This window comes from Megalopta genalis, chromosome 4 (assembly GCF_051020955.1).
Source record: "Megalopta genalis isolate 19385.01 chromosome 4, iyMegGena1_principal, whole genome shotgun sequence".
NCBI classification, from domain to species: Eukaryota; Metazoa; Arthropoda; class Insecta; order Hymenoptera; family Halictidae; genus Megalopta; species Megalopta genalis.
In genome coordinates, this window is record NC_135016.1 from 8,875,651 (window position 1) to 8,894,091 (window position 18,441).

Sequence of the window (18,441 nt, forward strand, 5' to 3'; positions counted from 1 at the left end):
CCCGCGGAAAGAGAGCAACGCGAACCTGCTGTCGTCGTGTCGACGTTCCGGCGTCATGTGACCCCCGGCGTCGCCCTTCGGGGCAGCATGATCGCTCTCGGGGCAAAGAGTGGCTCGCGTTGCCTAACACGGTGCCGCGCCGGGGAACGATTCCGATAGGCGATCCGGAGATAAGGATCACAATGGCTCAACCAGCGGCGCGCGGTGAGGAACGACCTTACGTAATTCGATCATTTGCATCGATGATGCATCGTCGTGAATGGGTCCGTATCGCGATTTGAATGCGCGTTATCGGGGACGGGCACCGACGATAATTATGCGAGCCGCGGACCGATCGCGGACGAGATACCAACGCAGCCGGCGAACAAACGATACAAATTCCGTGTCACGGGCGACCCGTCGATTCCGATCGGTTCAATAACGGAATATTCGCCGTGCTAATCCCTGGGCCCGTGCAGAACGCGCGACACGTTTTCGGCGATCCACGGCACGGCCGAGCATGGCGAACGCCATTACTCGAGGCGCGTGCTTTTAATACTTTATTCGGACCGGTCTCTCTATAGCGACGCCATCGAAATCGCCGTTCCGTGGGACAAATACCGCTGAACCGGCGGACTGATCGAGGGAACATGGCCGTTCGGATGACAGAGCCGTTACTGTGACAAATACCCGCGACGAGCTTTGTTCTACACGCGTACTGCGCCCATTTGCATCTTTGGTACGTGCGCTCGTTCCTCCGGACCGGAGCAGCTTCATTAACCCTCTTACGTGGAACACTGGGTAGTTGAAAATTCGAGAGAATTCCGTATTTCCGTGAGACATCCCAATTGTTCTTGTCACAGGATAAACTTTATATGTATAAACGATGTATCGTTGTTCGATGCTAAAACGGTTAAGGGAAGCTCGTTAGGTCACAAATGGAGGAAACGAAACGTTTCATCGGTGTGATAATTACAGAATAGCTTTACGCATTGATCACTTCAAATAATATCGTACAAAGCAATTGGTGGGACCGTTCATTAATTAATTAGGAACTAATTAATAATTATTTATGATTATGTCAACCGTGTGGACCTTTCGTTACATAGAATGTTATAATAGCGATAATAGTAATGACAAGAACAACGCTAACGTCAATAATTGAGAATTATGGTTGCGAATAATAGCAACGGCAGAGGAAATGAAGTTCAAATGAAGTAAAAGACATTTGATTTTTGTTTAACACTAGATTTAAAAACTCGTTAAAATGACGAGTCACTAATTTGTTGATTTACGATTATTCATATGGTATACATACATTTATGAGTTATTTATTCAATTTATATGTTATTTACGGTAAACAATACAAGTGTTACAATAACACTTGTTAAAAATCAGAATAAATGTCTTATTGTTACTTTTATAAGCTAACATAGAATAGCTGTTTTTTGTGCTCCGTAAATCTAGTGTTAAGTTTTGTTCCTCCTTGTCATGAAAATGTGTTAACAGTAGATAATCCCTTTTTCGCGGGCAGTGTCTAAATTGGACGCGGTTTTGTGTCCCTCGTTATCAAGAGTGCCAGGGCAATGTGTCTCTCAAAAACTGACCGATTGCCACACTTCCTCGGAGTGGTCGATCTACTATGCACGTAAGAGGAACTTTCCAAGACACACGTTCGATACGAAAAACGTTGTTCCGACAACCGGCTGCTGCTATCTAAATAATTGGCGCGACTAATTGGCAGGCTCGTTTCTTCCTTCGTGTTCTCACGAGCGTTCCCGAACGTGAAATTATGGAGTCCGATAAAGGAGAGACTAATTGGAAGACTTTCCACTAATTAATATCGATATTCGTGCGATATCTTTCGATCGAGTAAACGAGACTCGACGTTTCTGGTTTAGCAGAGCTTTCGTGTCCCAGGCATTCGATGCTATGTCATTGTTGTTGTAGTAGCTTAGTTGTGTATCAAAAATCACGCGACGATACACGAGCTGGCTAAATGTGTTATTCTTTTTGGATCACAAAATTTCGAAAACAGAGGAGACATGCTATAAAGTATATTGATGCAGAAGATAACGATGAAGAACGAGCAAAAAACTGATCCGAAAAATCTTGAAAATTACGCGACGAATAAAGGATAACGTTCGCATGATTATTTTTTGAAAATTACGAGATCAAAAGAAAATAAATAGCTGCACTTTTGTGTAATGATTTCTTGAAAATTACGCGATGAAAGACGAACAAATACTTTTTAAAGATCGTCAAGGACGAACAAATGGAACAACTGTTGCACGATAATTCCTTAAAAATGATGAAACCGAAGCGAAATAAATCGGACGATGCAAGGATGCCTCGAAGACGCTGCGATCAAGGCTAAATAAATAGCCCAGTTTTTGCACAATATTCAGTCGAAGGTGCTGCTCTCTAAGCCAAATAAATCGTTTCATTTCCGGGTAATGGTTTCTCGACGATGCTGTGATCAAAGCCAAACAAATAGCTCCACTTTTGCGCGAACGATTTCTCGAAGCCGCTGCGATCAATGCCAAACAGATAGTTCCATTTTCGCGCAATGTTTCCCCAGAGGCATCTGCGATCTAATGCCGAACAAATAGCTCAATTCTCCGCAATGGTGGCTCGAGAATTACGCGACAGCTGAAATCAGCGAGGCCTCGGTACATTTTTTCGACCACCCACAAGCGGATCGGTATCTCCGATCCTCCGGTCGAGTCCCCGGGTCAGGAATAAATCTCGGCGAATTCCCGGATTCCTTCGGCAACCCCCGGACCAGCCGCGTGCTCTCCAGATTCCCCTGTTTAGATAATCACGGTGTCGTGTTTTCGCCCGCGGCTTCCCCCCCATTTATAGTTAGTTAGACGGAAGAAGGTGAGGCACACTCCTAGATTGAAGATCAGACGTGCTGCTGCCTAAAGCACGCGGCTCCTACCAGCCCGTAAGAAGAGGCTCGTTATTATAGTCGGATGCTCAAAGTAAGACGTCGTCATCAGGGCTGCCTTCTTTTTGGAACGTCGCCGTCGTCTCGCCCATGTTAAGTTCACCCTCTCGCGGGAATTACTCTCGACGTTCCGCGAGCTATCAGTTTATTAAACCGCGCGCCGCCTATCCCCGAGCCGCGTCCGCGGATTTTTCCTCGTTGACAGTCGGCGGATCTATAAAGATACCGATCTACATTCGACCAGACTGCGCGGAGTAATTGGCATTGCCCCGACAGCCGAACGCGAATGACGATGCTCTACGAATTATACCGATGTTTCGAACCACTCGGATACGGATGACACGACTTTGTCCGATCATCTCTTTCCTGTTAGTGCTAGTTACGCTTATCTCCGATGGAAACAATCTTCCAGGGACCTGTCCGGTTTTCAGAGTCTCTGCGAGGTTTAATTACCCGTAGATAAATAATTGGATAGCCCTGTCATTAGGAATCGCATCATTAGGTCCCTGATGGGTACAGTTTAAATAGGAGAGTCGTAACGAAATGAAACAAAGTATAGAAAATTCTCCCTAATTGGCGCTCTCATTGTGCACAAAAATGGACAATTAGGGAAGAGGTGATTATTCGTGTTCTGAGGCTCGTTTCTATAATTGTTGACAATCGGATAAGGGTCGATTCACATTTAAGTTAAGTTAAGTTAATATTAATATGAAAAGTATATTCATATTTTTCATAAAAATCATTATGATCTTAGAAAAATTATATCGTGTTTGGACTTATTTTAATCAGAAAAAGCTGCATTGGCAAATCCGAAAAAGATAAAGTTAAACTCCGAATTTCGGTCTAAGGCACTTCAATCTCGAGGTCATCGGTTCTGCCTGGCACCATGCTCGCACGTCTAATGTGAACACTCAATCGAGCACGCTGCTAGCACGACCCGAGTCGATGTGTATCGACCCTAAGAGTATACAGGGTAAATAGGTTCACTAGTGTTAAAATTAATAGTTCTAAATAGATGAACATATAGAAAAGCAGAGCTTCTTTTTGACAAAAACGACCCGCAAGGCTCAAACAATTGTATTTCCTCTTACCGAATTGTTCATTTTTTTATACAATCTGAGCGTCAATTAGGGAGAATTTACTGTATTTAAGTTACTGTATTTTTAAGTTTACTGCTAAGAAATACTGAAACCGATGCGCAGTACTGCAATTGCTATGACACCGGAGTCAGAATAATTGTTATTTTTATGAATACACATACATATGTTTAAATGAATATGAATTTTTATGAATATACATGTTTATACACGTTTACGAGTGAAAATTGATCACGATTTTCAATCAGTTGACGCATCTAATCCTATATTCTTCTGCATATATTATCACACTAAAAATATATTGATATTTTTATACTAACGTACCATATTATCTCAGTAGTTTTGCAACCAAAATCAATGAGACTTAAAAACGTATCGCTAGAAACCCATCGCCTCGTCAGTGCCTGCAACGATTTCGAAATCATTCCGGTCGTACCAAACGCTCAAACGTTAAAATTCGGAAGTTTATTTTTATAATCCAAACCATAAAACGCCCGAACTTTCTCAGATCCGAATTTTTATTGCACAGTAATCCGCATGAGATAAAATATCGCGCTTTATCGTCGCGTCGGAAGCGAACGCACATTTTGAGGCGCACCTAAATTTTTGCTGGTCGCCGCCTGAAACCATTCAAGAAACCGTTCCACTTACCTCGGCGAAGCACTATGTTTTCGCATGAACGCTGTCGCGATAACTCCAAGGCCCCGCTATCTCATCGCCGCTATCCTAACCGCGGCATGTTTTTCGCAAAACTGTTTCATCGCGCCGATCCGCCGTTCGCAACGGCGCGCGGGGCGCCCCGTCATTGTTCGAATGGGACAAACGATGAGTGACGATCTGATAATGAGTGCGTTCGCGTGGTGCGCCGGCCCGGCACGGCCGGTAGTCCCTATAATTAATTAACGACGAAAACCGGGGAGCGTTGTTTCACGGTTACGGTGTTTTGCTCCGACTCCGTACACAAGCGAGCCGACGTGTCCCGTGGCCTTAATTAATTCACCGCGTCCAATTTGCCGATTGACGCTCGACGCCCCATTACAGTTACGAGAATTCGACGCGGCTGTTATGACTCCCGGGCAATTACCGCTAATTAAGTATGCCGGGGACAACGGCGGCAATGCGACGCGAATTTCATACCCGGGCTTCCTTTCCTGGATTAGCGGACGCCTTGGCACGGATCTAATGCTTTCTTAACTGATGAATAGAGTCGTGCGTTGATTAATCGCGTCGGACGTGACCGATCCTGACTGCGGATTATTAATGCAAAGTATAAATTGTCTGCATTAATTGCGACATGCAAAGAGTTCATAGAAATTTCGTTTCTTTTCCAACGATTTCATCGAGTTGACGGTGATGTATATTTGCAACGGTGATGCAATATATCTTATCTGTCGGACGTGACCTTTTTGTCGTGAATTGATGGAAGGATCCATCGATCTATTAGATTGGAAAAGGAGTATATACAGATTATACATGTTGATTAGAGTATACGTAGATAAAAGTATATATACAGTGTAGATAGGTTGACTTGTGTTCTAATAATAATAATTCTAGATGGATGATCGTATAGAAAAGCAGAGCATCTTTTTGACAAAAATGATCATTGATGATCTAGTGAGGATATGAATCTTATGAAACATGTCAGAGGAAATTCTCTGTTAGAATCATACAGCTTTCCCTGCTGGTTAAAAATCATGATTGTTTTCTTCCCTCTTTTCTTTATCTTTCTGTTTTTCTTATGATCTTCTTTCTAATATTTCTGATAATTTTCTTTCCAATATTTCTGATCATCTTGTTTCTAATATATATTTGTTATCCTCTTGTTCCTAATATCTCAGATTATCTTTCTAATATTTCTGATCATCTTCCTTCTTACATTTTTAACCCTTTGCACTCGAGTGATGACCCTGAGGCACCACTAAAATTGTTATATCACGTTCTAAGATTATTTTTACAACATAGAAGCTTAAATTTTAAACATTATTAAAAATATAACTGTTGTATGAATCGCGAGACTCAATTTCGTATGCATCAAATGCACTTTGTCCTATAAAATGGAAATACTGTAAGTCGGAAAAATTATTTTCGATTTACAATTAAAATAGCTTCGAGTGCAAAGGGTTAATATCTCTCCACCATTTCGTCCTTGCATTTCTTTTATCGCAAGTAGACTGCGAATATTTATGCATTCCTGACATATGCAAATTTTGAGAATGCAAGAAAACGTATAAATTAACAAGTTCTTCTAGCACTACTATTTTGTTTGTTACATGAGTAGTCCATTAGGTAGCCAAGGAAACACTTCTTCGATTCTAATGTTTGTACAAAGAGAATTGCATAAAGATCCGCAGTCCAGCGATCAGAAATAAACATGTTCTAGTAGAAATCCATGATCTAGGATCGAAATGTCCGCAAACTAAGATGCGTAATGCACGATCATCTCGTGTTTCTTTCGTACGATTAGAGGCATGAAAACCGAGAATCTCGTGTCTAAGGAGCAGCATGATGGGGTTGCAGCCAATCGAGGGTGAAATCACGCAACACATGGCGAATGTCGATCGTGCGGTGCGGGTCAACGATTGGTCGATCAAGTTCAGCAGCCAGTTAACCGACTGTTAGCCTGCTGTCGTCCCCGCTAACGACTTAATGACGGGAATTCACCACTTACGGGGCTCCTCCTTTTCTCCTCTTTCAGCGGGGGCCCGCGTCTTTCTTCTCCGTCGCGGAACGAGCCAGTCAACGGTCAAGTAACAATGTCGAAAATTGGACGGCCGTCTCTATTAACCTCCGCTAAGAGCCACGGCCGCAATTACTGCGGCGCGGAAAGAAATTTGTGCCTGGCAAATCGCGGTTCGTGTCAAGTGTTAAGTGGCTGCTCGCCGCCGAGCAGTTCAACGTCGGCGGCGAACCCATTCGAGGATCGATTTCCGAACATTTTTCTACTTTATCGCCGCGCGGAGTCGCGTAAATCTTTGCCGGTTTCGCCAGCGCCGGGGGAATGCCTCGCGGTATGCCTCTATTCGGAAACAGCGAAATCAATTTGCATGAACACGTAACCACGAGTGACATACGACATTCATTAAAATCGTGTCGCGCTCGAGACCGAAAAATTCGGCGTACGATCAAGAACATGCATCACGGGCTGTAGCAAGACTCGACATCTAATGTAAATGAAATGCTAATTACGCGGCCGGAAAAATTCTACGGACATTTCCAGCGGTTCGACTGTGGCTTGCCGGTACAATGTCGACGTTAGAAAATCCTGATAGAAACTCTACACCAATCTGGAAATAGCAGTTTGTCTTGAAAGTTCTTTCGGTTAACGCTTTAATGAACATTAATATTCACCGACAGGTGTCATGCCGGAGCGGTAAGGCAATTTTTAACGCGTCGAATGCCGCACATTTTTTAACCGGCTCTTTGAAATTCAGTTTCGTTGTAATGCATTTTAAAATAATACACAATTTACTGACTGATGTTGCTAGGATTCTGGGAATACAAAAGCCTTAAGCTAATATCGCCAACGGCGAATTGAAGATTTCTAGTTTCGATTTCATCAATTAAACGACTTCGATATTGCGAGCATTTTTCGAGTTGGCGTTCGTTCATTTTCGCGTGATTGCAAAGAGAAGATTGACGTCATTCGATTCCCTTCGAATTTAATTAAGTTCATACTCTCTCAAACTGTTCTTTGATCGTTCAAATATCGTTGCCTGACGAGGGCAAGTGCGTTAAGGGGTTAATGTCCTAACCTTTCATAAGAGTTATTGAATTATTGTTTGCGTTCGAGGCGTCAAATGGACGCTTTTCTAGTCCAGACATGTTATCCCATTTCAACTTAAATACTTCCTGGGCTGCCCTCAGATGTCATTCTTTGTTAAGACAAGAATTTCATGGAAATAACTATGGCGAATTCAGTTGTTTGAGTGGAATTGTTATTATAATAAAGAAATAACGCGGATCACTGAACTGGTCTTGTTCGCTTCCAGAATTTAAATGTAACGTTTTACAACTATTACGATCTTGTTATTGTTTTGTATACGTTCTGTATCGTTTTTTGTATAATGTATAATATTTTTATGTTTAATTTTTATATAATGTATAATTTTTGTATGTTTAATTTTTATATAATGCATAATTTTTGTATAATGTATAATTTTTGTATTATGTATAATTTTTGTATAATGTATAATTTCTGTATAATGCATAATTTTTGTATAATGTATATTTTTCCATAATATATAATTTTTAATGTTTTTGATACGCTAAGGTGTCCCGAACCCGCATATACAAACACAATAAAATATAATTTTTTCAATTTCTGCAGTCATTTTCTAATTATTACTTAAAAGTAATTTCGTAAATCAGGTAAAGAATAATATTTATTAAAAAACGGGTCATTCGACCGCATTCGGTAGAAATAGGTACATACGAAATCTCGGTAGATCTAGCGTTGAGGAATCTATTGTGATTCTCCCTCGCGAGTATCGGTCGGAAACGAAGCAAAGTTTCGGGACAGCCGATGCCTCGTTATTCGAGGCAACATTGACGTCGATATCGATGCATCGGCCGCTCGTTTACGTTGGTACCTCGGTTCCCCATTGTGCAGCGTCTCGATAAAGATCGATCCCTCCCAAGAATGACGGAATTCCCACTGTTGGTGCAGTGCTGCGGTTCTCTTCCGGGAATAATACCAGCTGGTCCCTCGATCGCGTCTCATAATACTAGGAAATTACATTACAGCCAGCAGCTACCGTCTTGCGGATAATTGTTGGGCTCGAGCGCAGCGACAACGGCGTAGAATCCGCGTCGGTCCTCGAGAGCGAACGATTTTACTTCTCGGCTTTCGATTCTCCTTGGTTCTTCGATCCGGAGGGCTTCCTGTATCTTTTTTTTTTATTCGTCTCCAATTAGGGCGCATTAAAAGCACCCGGGATCGATGGCACTCCGATCCTGCTCCTCGATATTCCTTTCCGGCAGAGCCCCGATCAAAGCTACTCCGCGGGCAGGAATCCGCCGCACAGAGAAATATCCCTCTTTATCCTGAATTCATTAACCTTTACGAGATTAATTATTCGTGACGCTCAATTTCTCGTCTCGGACCCTGCGGTCCGATGAAAACCGAACTGGTTCTTTCGCAAGTATAACGAATGCCGGCGGATTTACATAATTAAACAGTCATTAAATTATGGGACCGATTTTTCAATTTGCTGGTGCCGAGTCAGATAAGCCTGTCGGAGAGATCGATCCTTCTTCCACGCTGTCATCGCCGCGGTCTCGAGCGACGAGGAAAAAGGAAATTTGCATCTTTCTGCGCCGGCTGCTGCATCGGGCTAATGTTTGCCTTTGATTCCGGTTTGCTGTTAGGTCTGGCGAAATCTCTCTCGGGCTTGTACTGAATAATCATCGTTTCGGCAATGTCGAAGGATAAAGAAGATTCTGGTCTGCTCGACAAAGGGCTCGCGTTTCGGGGAAAGTAATTCCTTGACGGGAGAAACATTCTAATTGTGTCCTGAAAAATTCTACAGGGAAACGATTGCCTCGAATTTTCTTGCAAGAAAATTGTGTACGAAACAGCTCCTCCTCCCGTCGAGAAATTAGGAAAAGGTCTGCGAACGACCGGGAAACTTCGGCGTATCTACCAGGACGTTCTTACCGAAAACTGGCGAAAACGTTATCGGTTAGAAATAACAAGGATTTCGTCAAGATCGCTAATTCGCGAGCCGGCATTTAAGTGGCGTGGGATTTTCACGTTCCCCCGGGACACCTACGCCTCGCGTGCGTTCGACAGGAAAGATGCTGAGCCAGCCTTTACGTAATGGAACGATCTTTTCAGTGCTTCGACGTGTCCTTTGAAACGTCGACACTCGGCCAGAAAACACGCGAATGACCAGTCCTCGATCGTCCCGTCCGAGTCTGCATCAACTCCATTGTGCGACCGCCGACATCGGTCTCGTTTCTGCTCTATCTTCGCCACGATTTCGCAGCTGGAGGAAACGACCTGGCTAGATCGAATTTCTCCGTGCATCACGAGTCGATGGTATCGCACGTACCGAAGTATCCTGCAGAATGAGCGTGAGTACTTTCCGCGGAAACAGAGAAACTCGTTTGCCGGGCTTCGCACTCCGCGATAGAAACATTGGCAAACTTTGCTTCGGTCTTGCTAATCGGTTTTTATCAATCGATATTTTCAAAGCGATAGAAACATTGGCGAACTTTGCTTCGGTCGGTTAATCGTTTTTTTTTACCGATCGATCTTATCGAAGCGTTTTCTCGGCTAAAATAGGAAAGAGCTGATTGGAGTTTATGGGTTTGAATTGGACTCGACGTGTTGACTTTTTAGAGCGGCGATACTTTTTTATTACAGTTTCAAAAATAAGGTAAAGGCGTTTGATATGAGATCAATTCTTTTTTAAATTATAGTTATTGATTATAATGCTTATTTTAGAGCAAACTTTTTTTGGAATTACGCTTCTATTAAAAGTAGATACACGTTTAAAAAATAGAATATGTATTCTTTTAGTCTACTGGAAAATACAAAAAGAAGACATTCTGCTTCTTCGTAATAAAGGAAAAACTAAAAGTATGCAAATTTCTAACATGCATATCTTTTCCAGGAAGTTTATTTTTATATCCTTCTTACACACGTTGGGCGTACAAAATTTGTTTCTTCGGACTAAATTGAATGCACTACGCAACAGCATTTCTGAAAATAATTCTATGCTTGTCATTTATAAGATATTTGTGATAAAATCGAACTCTTTCGAAAACTTTTCGCAACGCATTTTATAAATATAATTGCCCAAATCTGTACGCCAATAAGCAGACGGAAACGTTCGAAGCAGTTCAGAAGTAGCCCAGCAATAAGTACTTCAGAATAACAGTGGAACGATTTTAATAATTCAAGAATTCATCTAAGGATAACGATAACAAGGAGAGAGAGAAGAATAATACTATCAAAATTATTCTAGTTAAAATGAGATCTCTCTTGGTCCCGCAATTTATGCACACAATTTTCGTCTTGCTGAGAAATTCGCGATCGCAATCGCGAACGAGATAGTTCCCTTTTCTCCGCAAAGACTCCGTTCCGTCGCGCGGAGTTTATCACGCGGAAGCGACCCTGCCACCGAAGAAATAATTGCTAAACTAGTTGGTTAATTGGAGAAACTGGCGAATAGCTCTGCGGGACGAGTATGAGAACGACGGTTTCGTTTGCAGGACCCGACGAGCGGCGCATCGGCGCTGCAATGGCCGGATTATCTTGTCATCGGTGTAATGCTGTTGATCTCGACCATGATCGGGATCTACTACCGATTCTCCGGCGGCAAGCAACGCACAATGGAGGTTAAGCTCTGGAAAATTAATTTCGCCACGGACGATCGAGTCGCCGGGCCCGATCCAATATCCGCGATAAACTGCGCTCGATTCGCAGCCGGGCTGTGGCACGTTCTTAGATCACCGGGCCCCGGCCGATCTTTCACCGGTATCGCGTCGATCGATCTCGCCGGCCGATAAATATTGCTATCGACACAAATTGCCAACTATCCGGCCGCTATTAATTTATCGGGTTACCACGGCGGAGAGCCGGCGCGTCGATTGAGGAAATCGTTATTACGATTCCAGGCTCTGGTACACATCGCGGAAAGTGTCTACTCACACTTCAATCAACGCCGATAATAACAATGCCCGGGACTGATCGGGAGGGGGCTCTGCCATTCGAACGGGGAGATCGATTCGCGATACTGTTAGGTGCCCGACACGTGCTTTAACACCTTGTCGACCATTGTTCGCGCCGGTAAACACCTTGGCGTGCTCCGGAGTCGTCAAGCTTCTCGAGAAAAATGAAAAATTAAACGAGGTCGGGACGGTGATGTCTGACGATATTTCCGCGGATTATCGTTTCGAACAGTTGCCGTGCTTTGTCGAACCTGACTCGCGATGAGATTCTTAATATTTATCGTGCATTTTGTTTCGTTCCTTTCGGTCCGAAGAAAGTTCTGTTCTCTGGTGATCTATATTTAAACGTCGAAATAAATCTAGATGCTGTATTAATATACTATATTTTCTTCTTAATGCTAGACTGCGGATTCGATTCTGTTCGTTTTATTCTATTCTTATTTATTGAAATAAGTGGTCCAAGCCGTAACGAGCGCAGAATAAGGAAATTTAGAGGAATGTAGAACGTACGGAACGCGTGTCGTACGAGTGAGGTTACAAATGAGATTGTAAGGCACGTTGTGTCATGTCATTTTACAATCATAGACATTGCCGCTGTGAAAATCGATTTTATGGGCGCGGCATTTATCAGAAAAATGAGTGGGAGCAAATTAAAGCGATATTCAATGAAAATAAGAATGCCGATATATCACCTTCAATTTGTTAAAATTATTTATAAAATTTGCATTTGACTCCTGCGTTTAATCAGACAATTTTATCTTGCATAAAGATCCGCAGTCTGATTATCTTAATAAAAAAGTACTAATTATTGTAAATATAAAGGAAATGATACGACAAGATATTAATGCGAACGACTGAGCTATATTTAAAATCACGGTATCTATTTAACAACATCCTCAGCTGTGAATCATACATTTTTAAATTCAAATATTTAAATTAATTTAAATATTCAAGATAAATATAAAAAAACGTTTAAGCAGCCTGCAGAGATTCAACGGCGACAAAGCACGACTGCTAACATTTATTTTAAAAAATAGAGCCCGTGGATAACATCAAATATCGCATCGATTTGCACACAATCAGTCGACGAAGTTCCAGATCGGTTTATAGATATTGCTGACATTACAACTGTTGCAGGAATACTTTGTGGCAGATCGATCAGTAGGCGTATTCACCCTGTCAATAGGACTGTCGGTGTCATTCGTGTCAGGGATCGCGATGCTCGGATTCGCCGCGGAGACTTATGCCAATGGGATAATATTCTTGATGCTTTGCTCTGGATTCGTGGCCGGTATACCACTGATCATAAAGTTCTATCTACCAGTCTTCATTAAAAGTAACACGCTAAGCGTTTACGAGGTAAGTTAATCAATGATCGAGCATTTCAACATCTGACAACGATTCCTTCCTAGCACAATTGTAGCTTTCTGCACTCGAATGATGACTCCGAGGTTTCGCTAAAAATTATTATATCATGATACAAAATAATTTTCACATGTTCGTTAGTATTTAAGTGATTGTTAAAAAAAAGATAACTGTTGTTTATTATGTAAAATGGAAATACTATAAGTCAGAAGAGTTAATCTAGATTTACAATGAAAATGGCTTCGAGTGCAAAGGGTTAATTGAGAGGTCTCTACAGAGTAGTCGCAGGAAGAGCAGAGCGTTAAAGATTGTCCGAAAAATGTCTCGCAATCTTGAAATGCGGGGTTCCTGAGATTAATTAGAATAAATTTTTCCTTAGCGAAAACGCTTCGTTTACGAGTTAATTAATTTCGTGAGATTAATTTCCGGACAAATCACAAAAATCCGGAAAATGAATTCCACTAGTCTCAGTAACTGGTCCCCCTAAGTGGGTAGCAAAATTTTGGACCACTTACTGAGACTAGTAGAATTCATTTTCGAGATTTTTTTATCTGTCCGAAAATCCATCCCACTAGTCTCAGTAACTGGTCCCCCTAGGTCGATCGCAAAATTTTGGACCAGTTACTGAGACTAGTAGGATGGATTTCCGGATAGTTTGGGGTGTGAGTGTATATCGATTTTTTGTAAATGCTATGATTACTTGTGCTAAAAATATCGCTAAAATTAACAGTTTATTATAGTCTTTTATTACTGTACTTAAATCTGTCTCCCATGCATCTGCTATGCAACTTAATGCTTCTGGTTTCTTTGTGGTGTCTCTATCTCTAAGTCTCTAAAGCAAAGGCCACCAGTGGTATACGCTTCATCATAGAGTATCTACAGACTATGCCAACCAGCGGTCGAAGCCCAGTGCCGCTGATTGGCTCTGTCGTCTCGCGCTAGCCGAGCTGGCCTCCTGTTGGTCAGCGTTTTTCGTTAATAACTCGTAAACAAAGCCGCGGATTGCATTTTCGCTAAGGAAAAAGTTATTTCAAATGACCTCAGGAACCCCCCGTTTCCAGATTACGAGGAATTTTTGGGACATCCTGTAGAAAAACCATCTTCGATTTAATGGCTCGACAGGCTCATCAAAATTTATTATCCGGTTTATCGAAAGCACTGACATTGTTATCATTATGACTACGCTGCGAGTTTTATGCATTTGTGAATAAACTGCCGATCGTTACGGAAGTTTGATTGTAAGATGTGCGAGATAGACGACCATTTATTTCCTACATCAATGGTTTTACTATTCATAAAACACCATTGGATAGACAAGCCCACCGATATAATCGTTGCTTCATTCCTCAGTACTTGGAGAAACGGTTCGGACCGGCAACTAGGATAACGACAAGCATAGCGAACACTATTCATTTATTGCTATACACCTCGATTGCCACTTTCGCACCTGCGTTAGCTCTGGAAGCAACCACTGGAATTTCCGGGAGCATGAGCATCCTGATCATCGGAAGCATCTGCACGTTCTACTCGACCCTGGGCGGCATCAAAGCCGTCCTGATCACTGACATCCTCCAGGCAGTGCTCATCATCGCCGGCATGTTCTGCGTCATTATAGTCGGACTTGGCAACATCGAAGGCGGGATAGACGGGGCTTGGACCATCGCTTCTCGTTTCGGTCGCCTAAAATTTTTCGAGTAAGCGCCCCATCACATCTGGCGAACTTCCACCGCGACTGATCGGAATACAGTTTCAGACTCGACCCGACCGTGCGACACACCACGTGGAACTTGCTACTCTCCGGCGCGTGCATGAGCCTGCACATACACGGTGTCAGCCAGGTCCAGGTGCAGCGTTTCCTCACTGCCAAGTACGTTCGAACAATTCTCGAAACGAGACCGATGACGAAGCCGTCGAAATAAGAAATGAAGACGCTGTTACTTCCTTCCGAATCTAGGAGCATGAAGACAGCAACCTACTCCCTGATAGTCTGCGCGATCCTGATCACCGTGATGATGAGCTTGACATCGATCTGCGGCGTGATCCTGTTCGTGGTGTACGAGGACTGCGACCCGGTCACGTCCGGCAAGATCTCGACCTTCGACAAGATCGTGCCATACTTCGCCGTGGACAAAATGGTCGCCTACCCCGGCACCACCGGTCTTCTGATCGCCGGGATTTTCAGCGCCACCTTGAGCACCATATCCGCCACAATCAATTCCCTGGCGGTAATCACGTTGGAGGACTACCTAAAGCCGTTGTACCGCAAGTTCGGCCTCGAGCTGCCCAGCGAAAGAGCGACGCTGATCGGCAAAGTGCTGGCGCTAAGCTACGGAGCGATATCCATTGGCTTCGCCTTCGTCTGCAAAGCCATGGGCTCCGGGTTAATTACGTTGGTACTTGCGCTGATGGGATTAGTGGGTGGACCGGTCATCGGCGTCTTCACTCTGGGAATGTTCACCGAAGCTGCGAACGAGATCGGCACCATCCTCGGACAGATTTTCGCGTTCATTCCCGTCTTCGTGTTATCCAGCGGCGCCTCGAACCACGTGATGAACCTGCCGTTGCATTTGGACGGCTGCGACAATAGCACTATGACGAATTATACCGAGACGACCACGATGTCCTGGGTGCAGTAAGTTTGTTTCGATATTTTTGGTAGCTTCAGGTCGGACGGTTTCTAAGATCTCGTCGCACAGAGCGGATCTGGACGCGGCTTGCCCTTTGGGGCAATGCGTCGGGCCAGGCCACGCCTATTGGGCGCGGGCCACGCCCACTCGAGGCATTTCACGCGGAAAAAGCGAGATAAATGACGTTCGCGCATGATCTGGATCTTTGGACATCGTTTTCTAATGCCCTTCGAAACGCTCTTAGATTGTTGAAATAATTTCTCGGTATTTCGTCACGAATGCATAATGTCCGCTGCCTGGATTCCAGTTGAGAACGTTTCTAGATTCGAAAGGAATACGAGAAACTCTCGATACGCAGGAAAATGTGAACAATTTCACCGTCTAATGTTTCCATGGGAATTGGCCTGTCGTGCGAACTTTTCCTCGGGATTTACGGTCAGTATCTTAGCAGATTTTTCCATCGGCTGCTAATCGCTTTGATAAATGTTGCCCGATCGGGTTCCTTTCGAACGGGGAAACTGTACTGGTTGGCAGTCGATTCAGTATAGGAGCGGTCCCGGTAAAAATCGAGAAAAAGGAGGGCCGAAAGAAAGAAAGTTGGTGAAACGTTTCGGCGCCGAGAGAGCCGGAGATCCTAAGCGTTGATAGGATTTTCGACGGGGCCCGGGGACTCCGGGTATAGTAATCGATACCGGAGCGGCACGGCGAGCAAATTTATCGGAAACGGATGATTTCTTCGGACGATAAAGGCGCGCGGCGCGCGGATTTGTAATTGGAATATAAATTACAGCCGGCTCGTTCTAGGATACGTTATCATGTTTTTAATGCATTCTACGATAGCATGGGCGTGGTGTTGATCCCGCGGTAGCAATAATCTGTTAGGAGACCGTGATTGCCTCCCCTCGGATTTCTTTCGGCGTGCTCGCTTTCTCGTAAACCATAAAACTTACTATTCATCGTTTCCCACGATGTTGGCTAATTGCTACGTTAATAAACTGTGATTACAGCTTCCTTGAAAATCGTACCCGCGTCCCACTATCGCCGGGCTTTCTCTATCGAGCGCCGTGCACCACATCGCAATCACACTTTTCACATACTCTTACGGGTATTTTCCACATAATGAGATTCGCGTGAAACGGTTGTTCGATCGTAGTCGAAATTGCAATCTATTTGCACCTCGCGTTTCCCGAGACTTTTAAGTCAAAGATTGTTCGGAGAGATGGTCGAATCGAAAGTATCTTGCTCGTCTATTTCTGAACACTTGTAAGCCAACAATTTTTAGAATAGATGTTCGAATTACTGTTTTTGTACTTTTCGAGACTTCTGAGACAAGAATCTTGGAGAAGATGTTTGATTCGAAAATATGCAGACGATTGTATTGCATTTGTATTTTCTAAGACTTCTAAGAGAAAACTTTTTAACACTAACTCTACTGCGGTCAAAGTGACCGCTCTCTTATTTTGCAATTCTGCAAAGTTCCGAGACTTTCGTGGAAAACGCTTGAATAAGTTATTGGAGCAAGTTTTATAATAAAAGCTTTAGAAATTCTAAATAAATTCGGTCTTCTCACTTTTGTGAAGCAGTACATGCCAGTTAGTATCACTGCTTGGTAGGTTTAGCGTTAAAAATGATGTTCGAATTGAAAGTGCATAAGCCATTGCATTGTTTTCGTATCTCGCGCGACTTTTAAGGCAAAAATGATTAGAAAAGATGTCTGAACTGAAAGTGTATAACGAATTATTGTTTCTGAGTCTCCCAAGATTTTTAATAGAATGCTTATTAGAAAAGAGAGAAGCTTGATCTGAAAATATTTAACCAATTCTACACTTTTTATATCTCTCAAGAGTTTTAAGGCAAAATTATTAAATAAAGAAGTTTGAATGAAAATTATTGTATAAGCTAAGACTTCTAGAGATTTTCTCGTAGATTTGTCGCAGGGGTTACTGCGACGGTTTGTATAAAATAATCCGAGAGTTTTTTTGGTTTTTATATAACGAGAACTTTAATATAACTTGTAACAAAAGGCGATGAGGTACAGTGTGTAGAAGGTAAAGGTAAACGAGTGACGGATGATACAGAAATATGGACACGTTGAGAGTCGGAGGAAAACTTGCTAACTGACTTCTCTCGGTCGAGAGGTCCTCGTATTTATTGGTAGGGAAAGTCCTTGAAATTGGTAAGGGAAAGTCCTCGGGAAGGGCGAAGGCATTTCCCGAAGATTTTCCGACCGGGGTGATCCGGGACCTATGGTCCGAAGCTGTGTCCCAACGTTTTTATTGTTTTATTGCGGGGTGTACGCCTTGCGTCGGGAAAACCCGAAAAAGGCATATGCACACCCCGCTTTTGAAGGACGTGTCTTTTTATGTCCGGTCCGCCACATAGATATAAGCAAGGTGCAAAGCGCTAATTAGTTCTTAATTCGCAGACCACCAGAGGATCCCGAGCTGCCCTACCTGTACCGCATTTCGTACACACTATACCTTCCCATCGGTACGATGTCGACCGTGCTCGTGGGCTACACCATAAGTCTGATTATCAACAAGTTCTTCCCGAAGTACTCGCGTGAGCCAGATCCTGATTTACTCATTCCCTTCCTAGCGAAGAAGATCAAACGGAGAAAGGAGGACGTCAGCAAGACTACCAATAGCCAACTGTTCATACTGCAGTATAGAGAACCTAACGAGAATCATGATAAAGGATCTTAGAACAATGTTAATCGTGTAAGTCATTTCGTTCTCAACCC

The 18,441-nt window shown here is 43.2% G+C and overlaps 2 protein-coding genes across 7 annotated transcripts in view; one reads left to right on the forward strand and one right to left on the reverse strand.

Annotated features, from left to right (window-relative positions):
- The window catches only part of by (focal adhesion protein tensin), a 309,556-nt gene that overhangs the window by 238,811 nt on the left and 52,304 nt on the right, over positions 1-18,441 (reverse strand). The window lies entirely within an intron of this gene.
- LOC117224986 (putative sodium-dependent multivitamin transporter) lies at positions 9,875-18,414 on the forward strand. Its single transcript, XM_076521243.1, has 7 exons — positions 9,875-10,104; positions 11,248-11,373; positions 12,844-13,065; positions 14,422-14,765; positions 14,819-14,938; positions 15,026-15,703; positions 18,124-18,414. Exons 1-7 carry the CDS (start codon positions 10,099-10,101, stop codon positions 18,401-18,403), a joined length of 1,776 nt encoding a protein of 591 aa, XP_076377358.1. The 5' UTR covers positions 9,875-10,098; the 3' UTR covers positions 18,404-18,414.

Coding starts and splice junctions, on each gene's coding strand:
- LOC117224986 (XM_076521243.1), top strand. Junction 11,374..12,843: donor GCAAGCAACGCACAATGGAG/GTTAAGCTCTGG, acceptor CAACTGTTGCAG/GAATACTTTGTGGCAGATCG. Junction 13,066..14,421: donor ACACGCTAAGCGTTTACGAG/GTAAGTTAATCA, acceptor TTCATTCCTCAG/TACTTGGAGAAACGGTTCGG.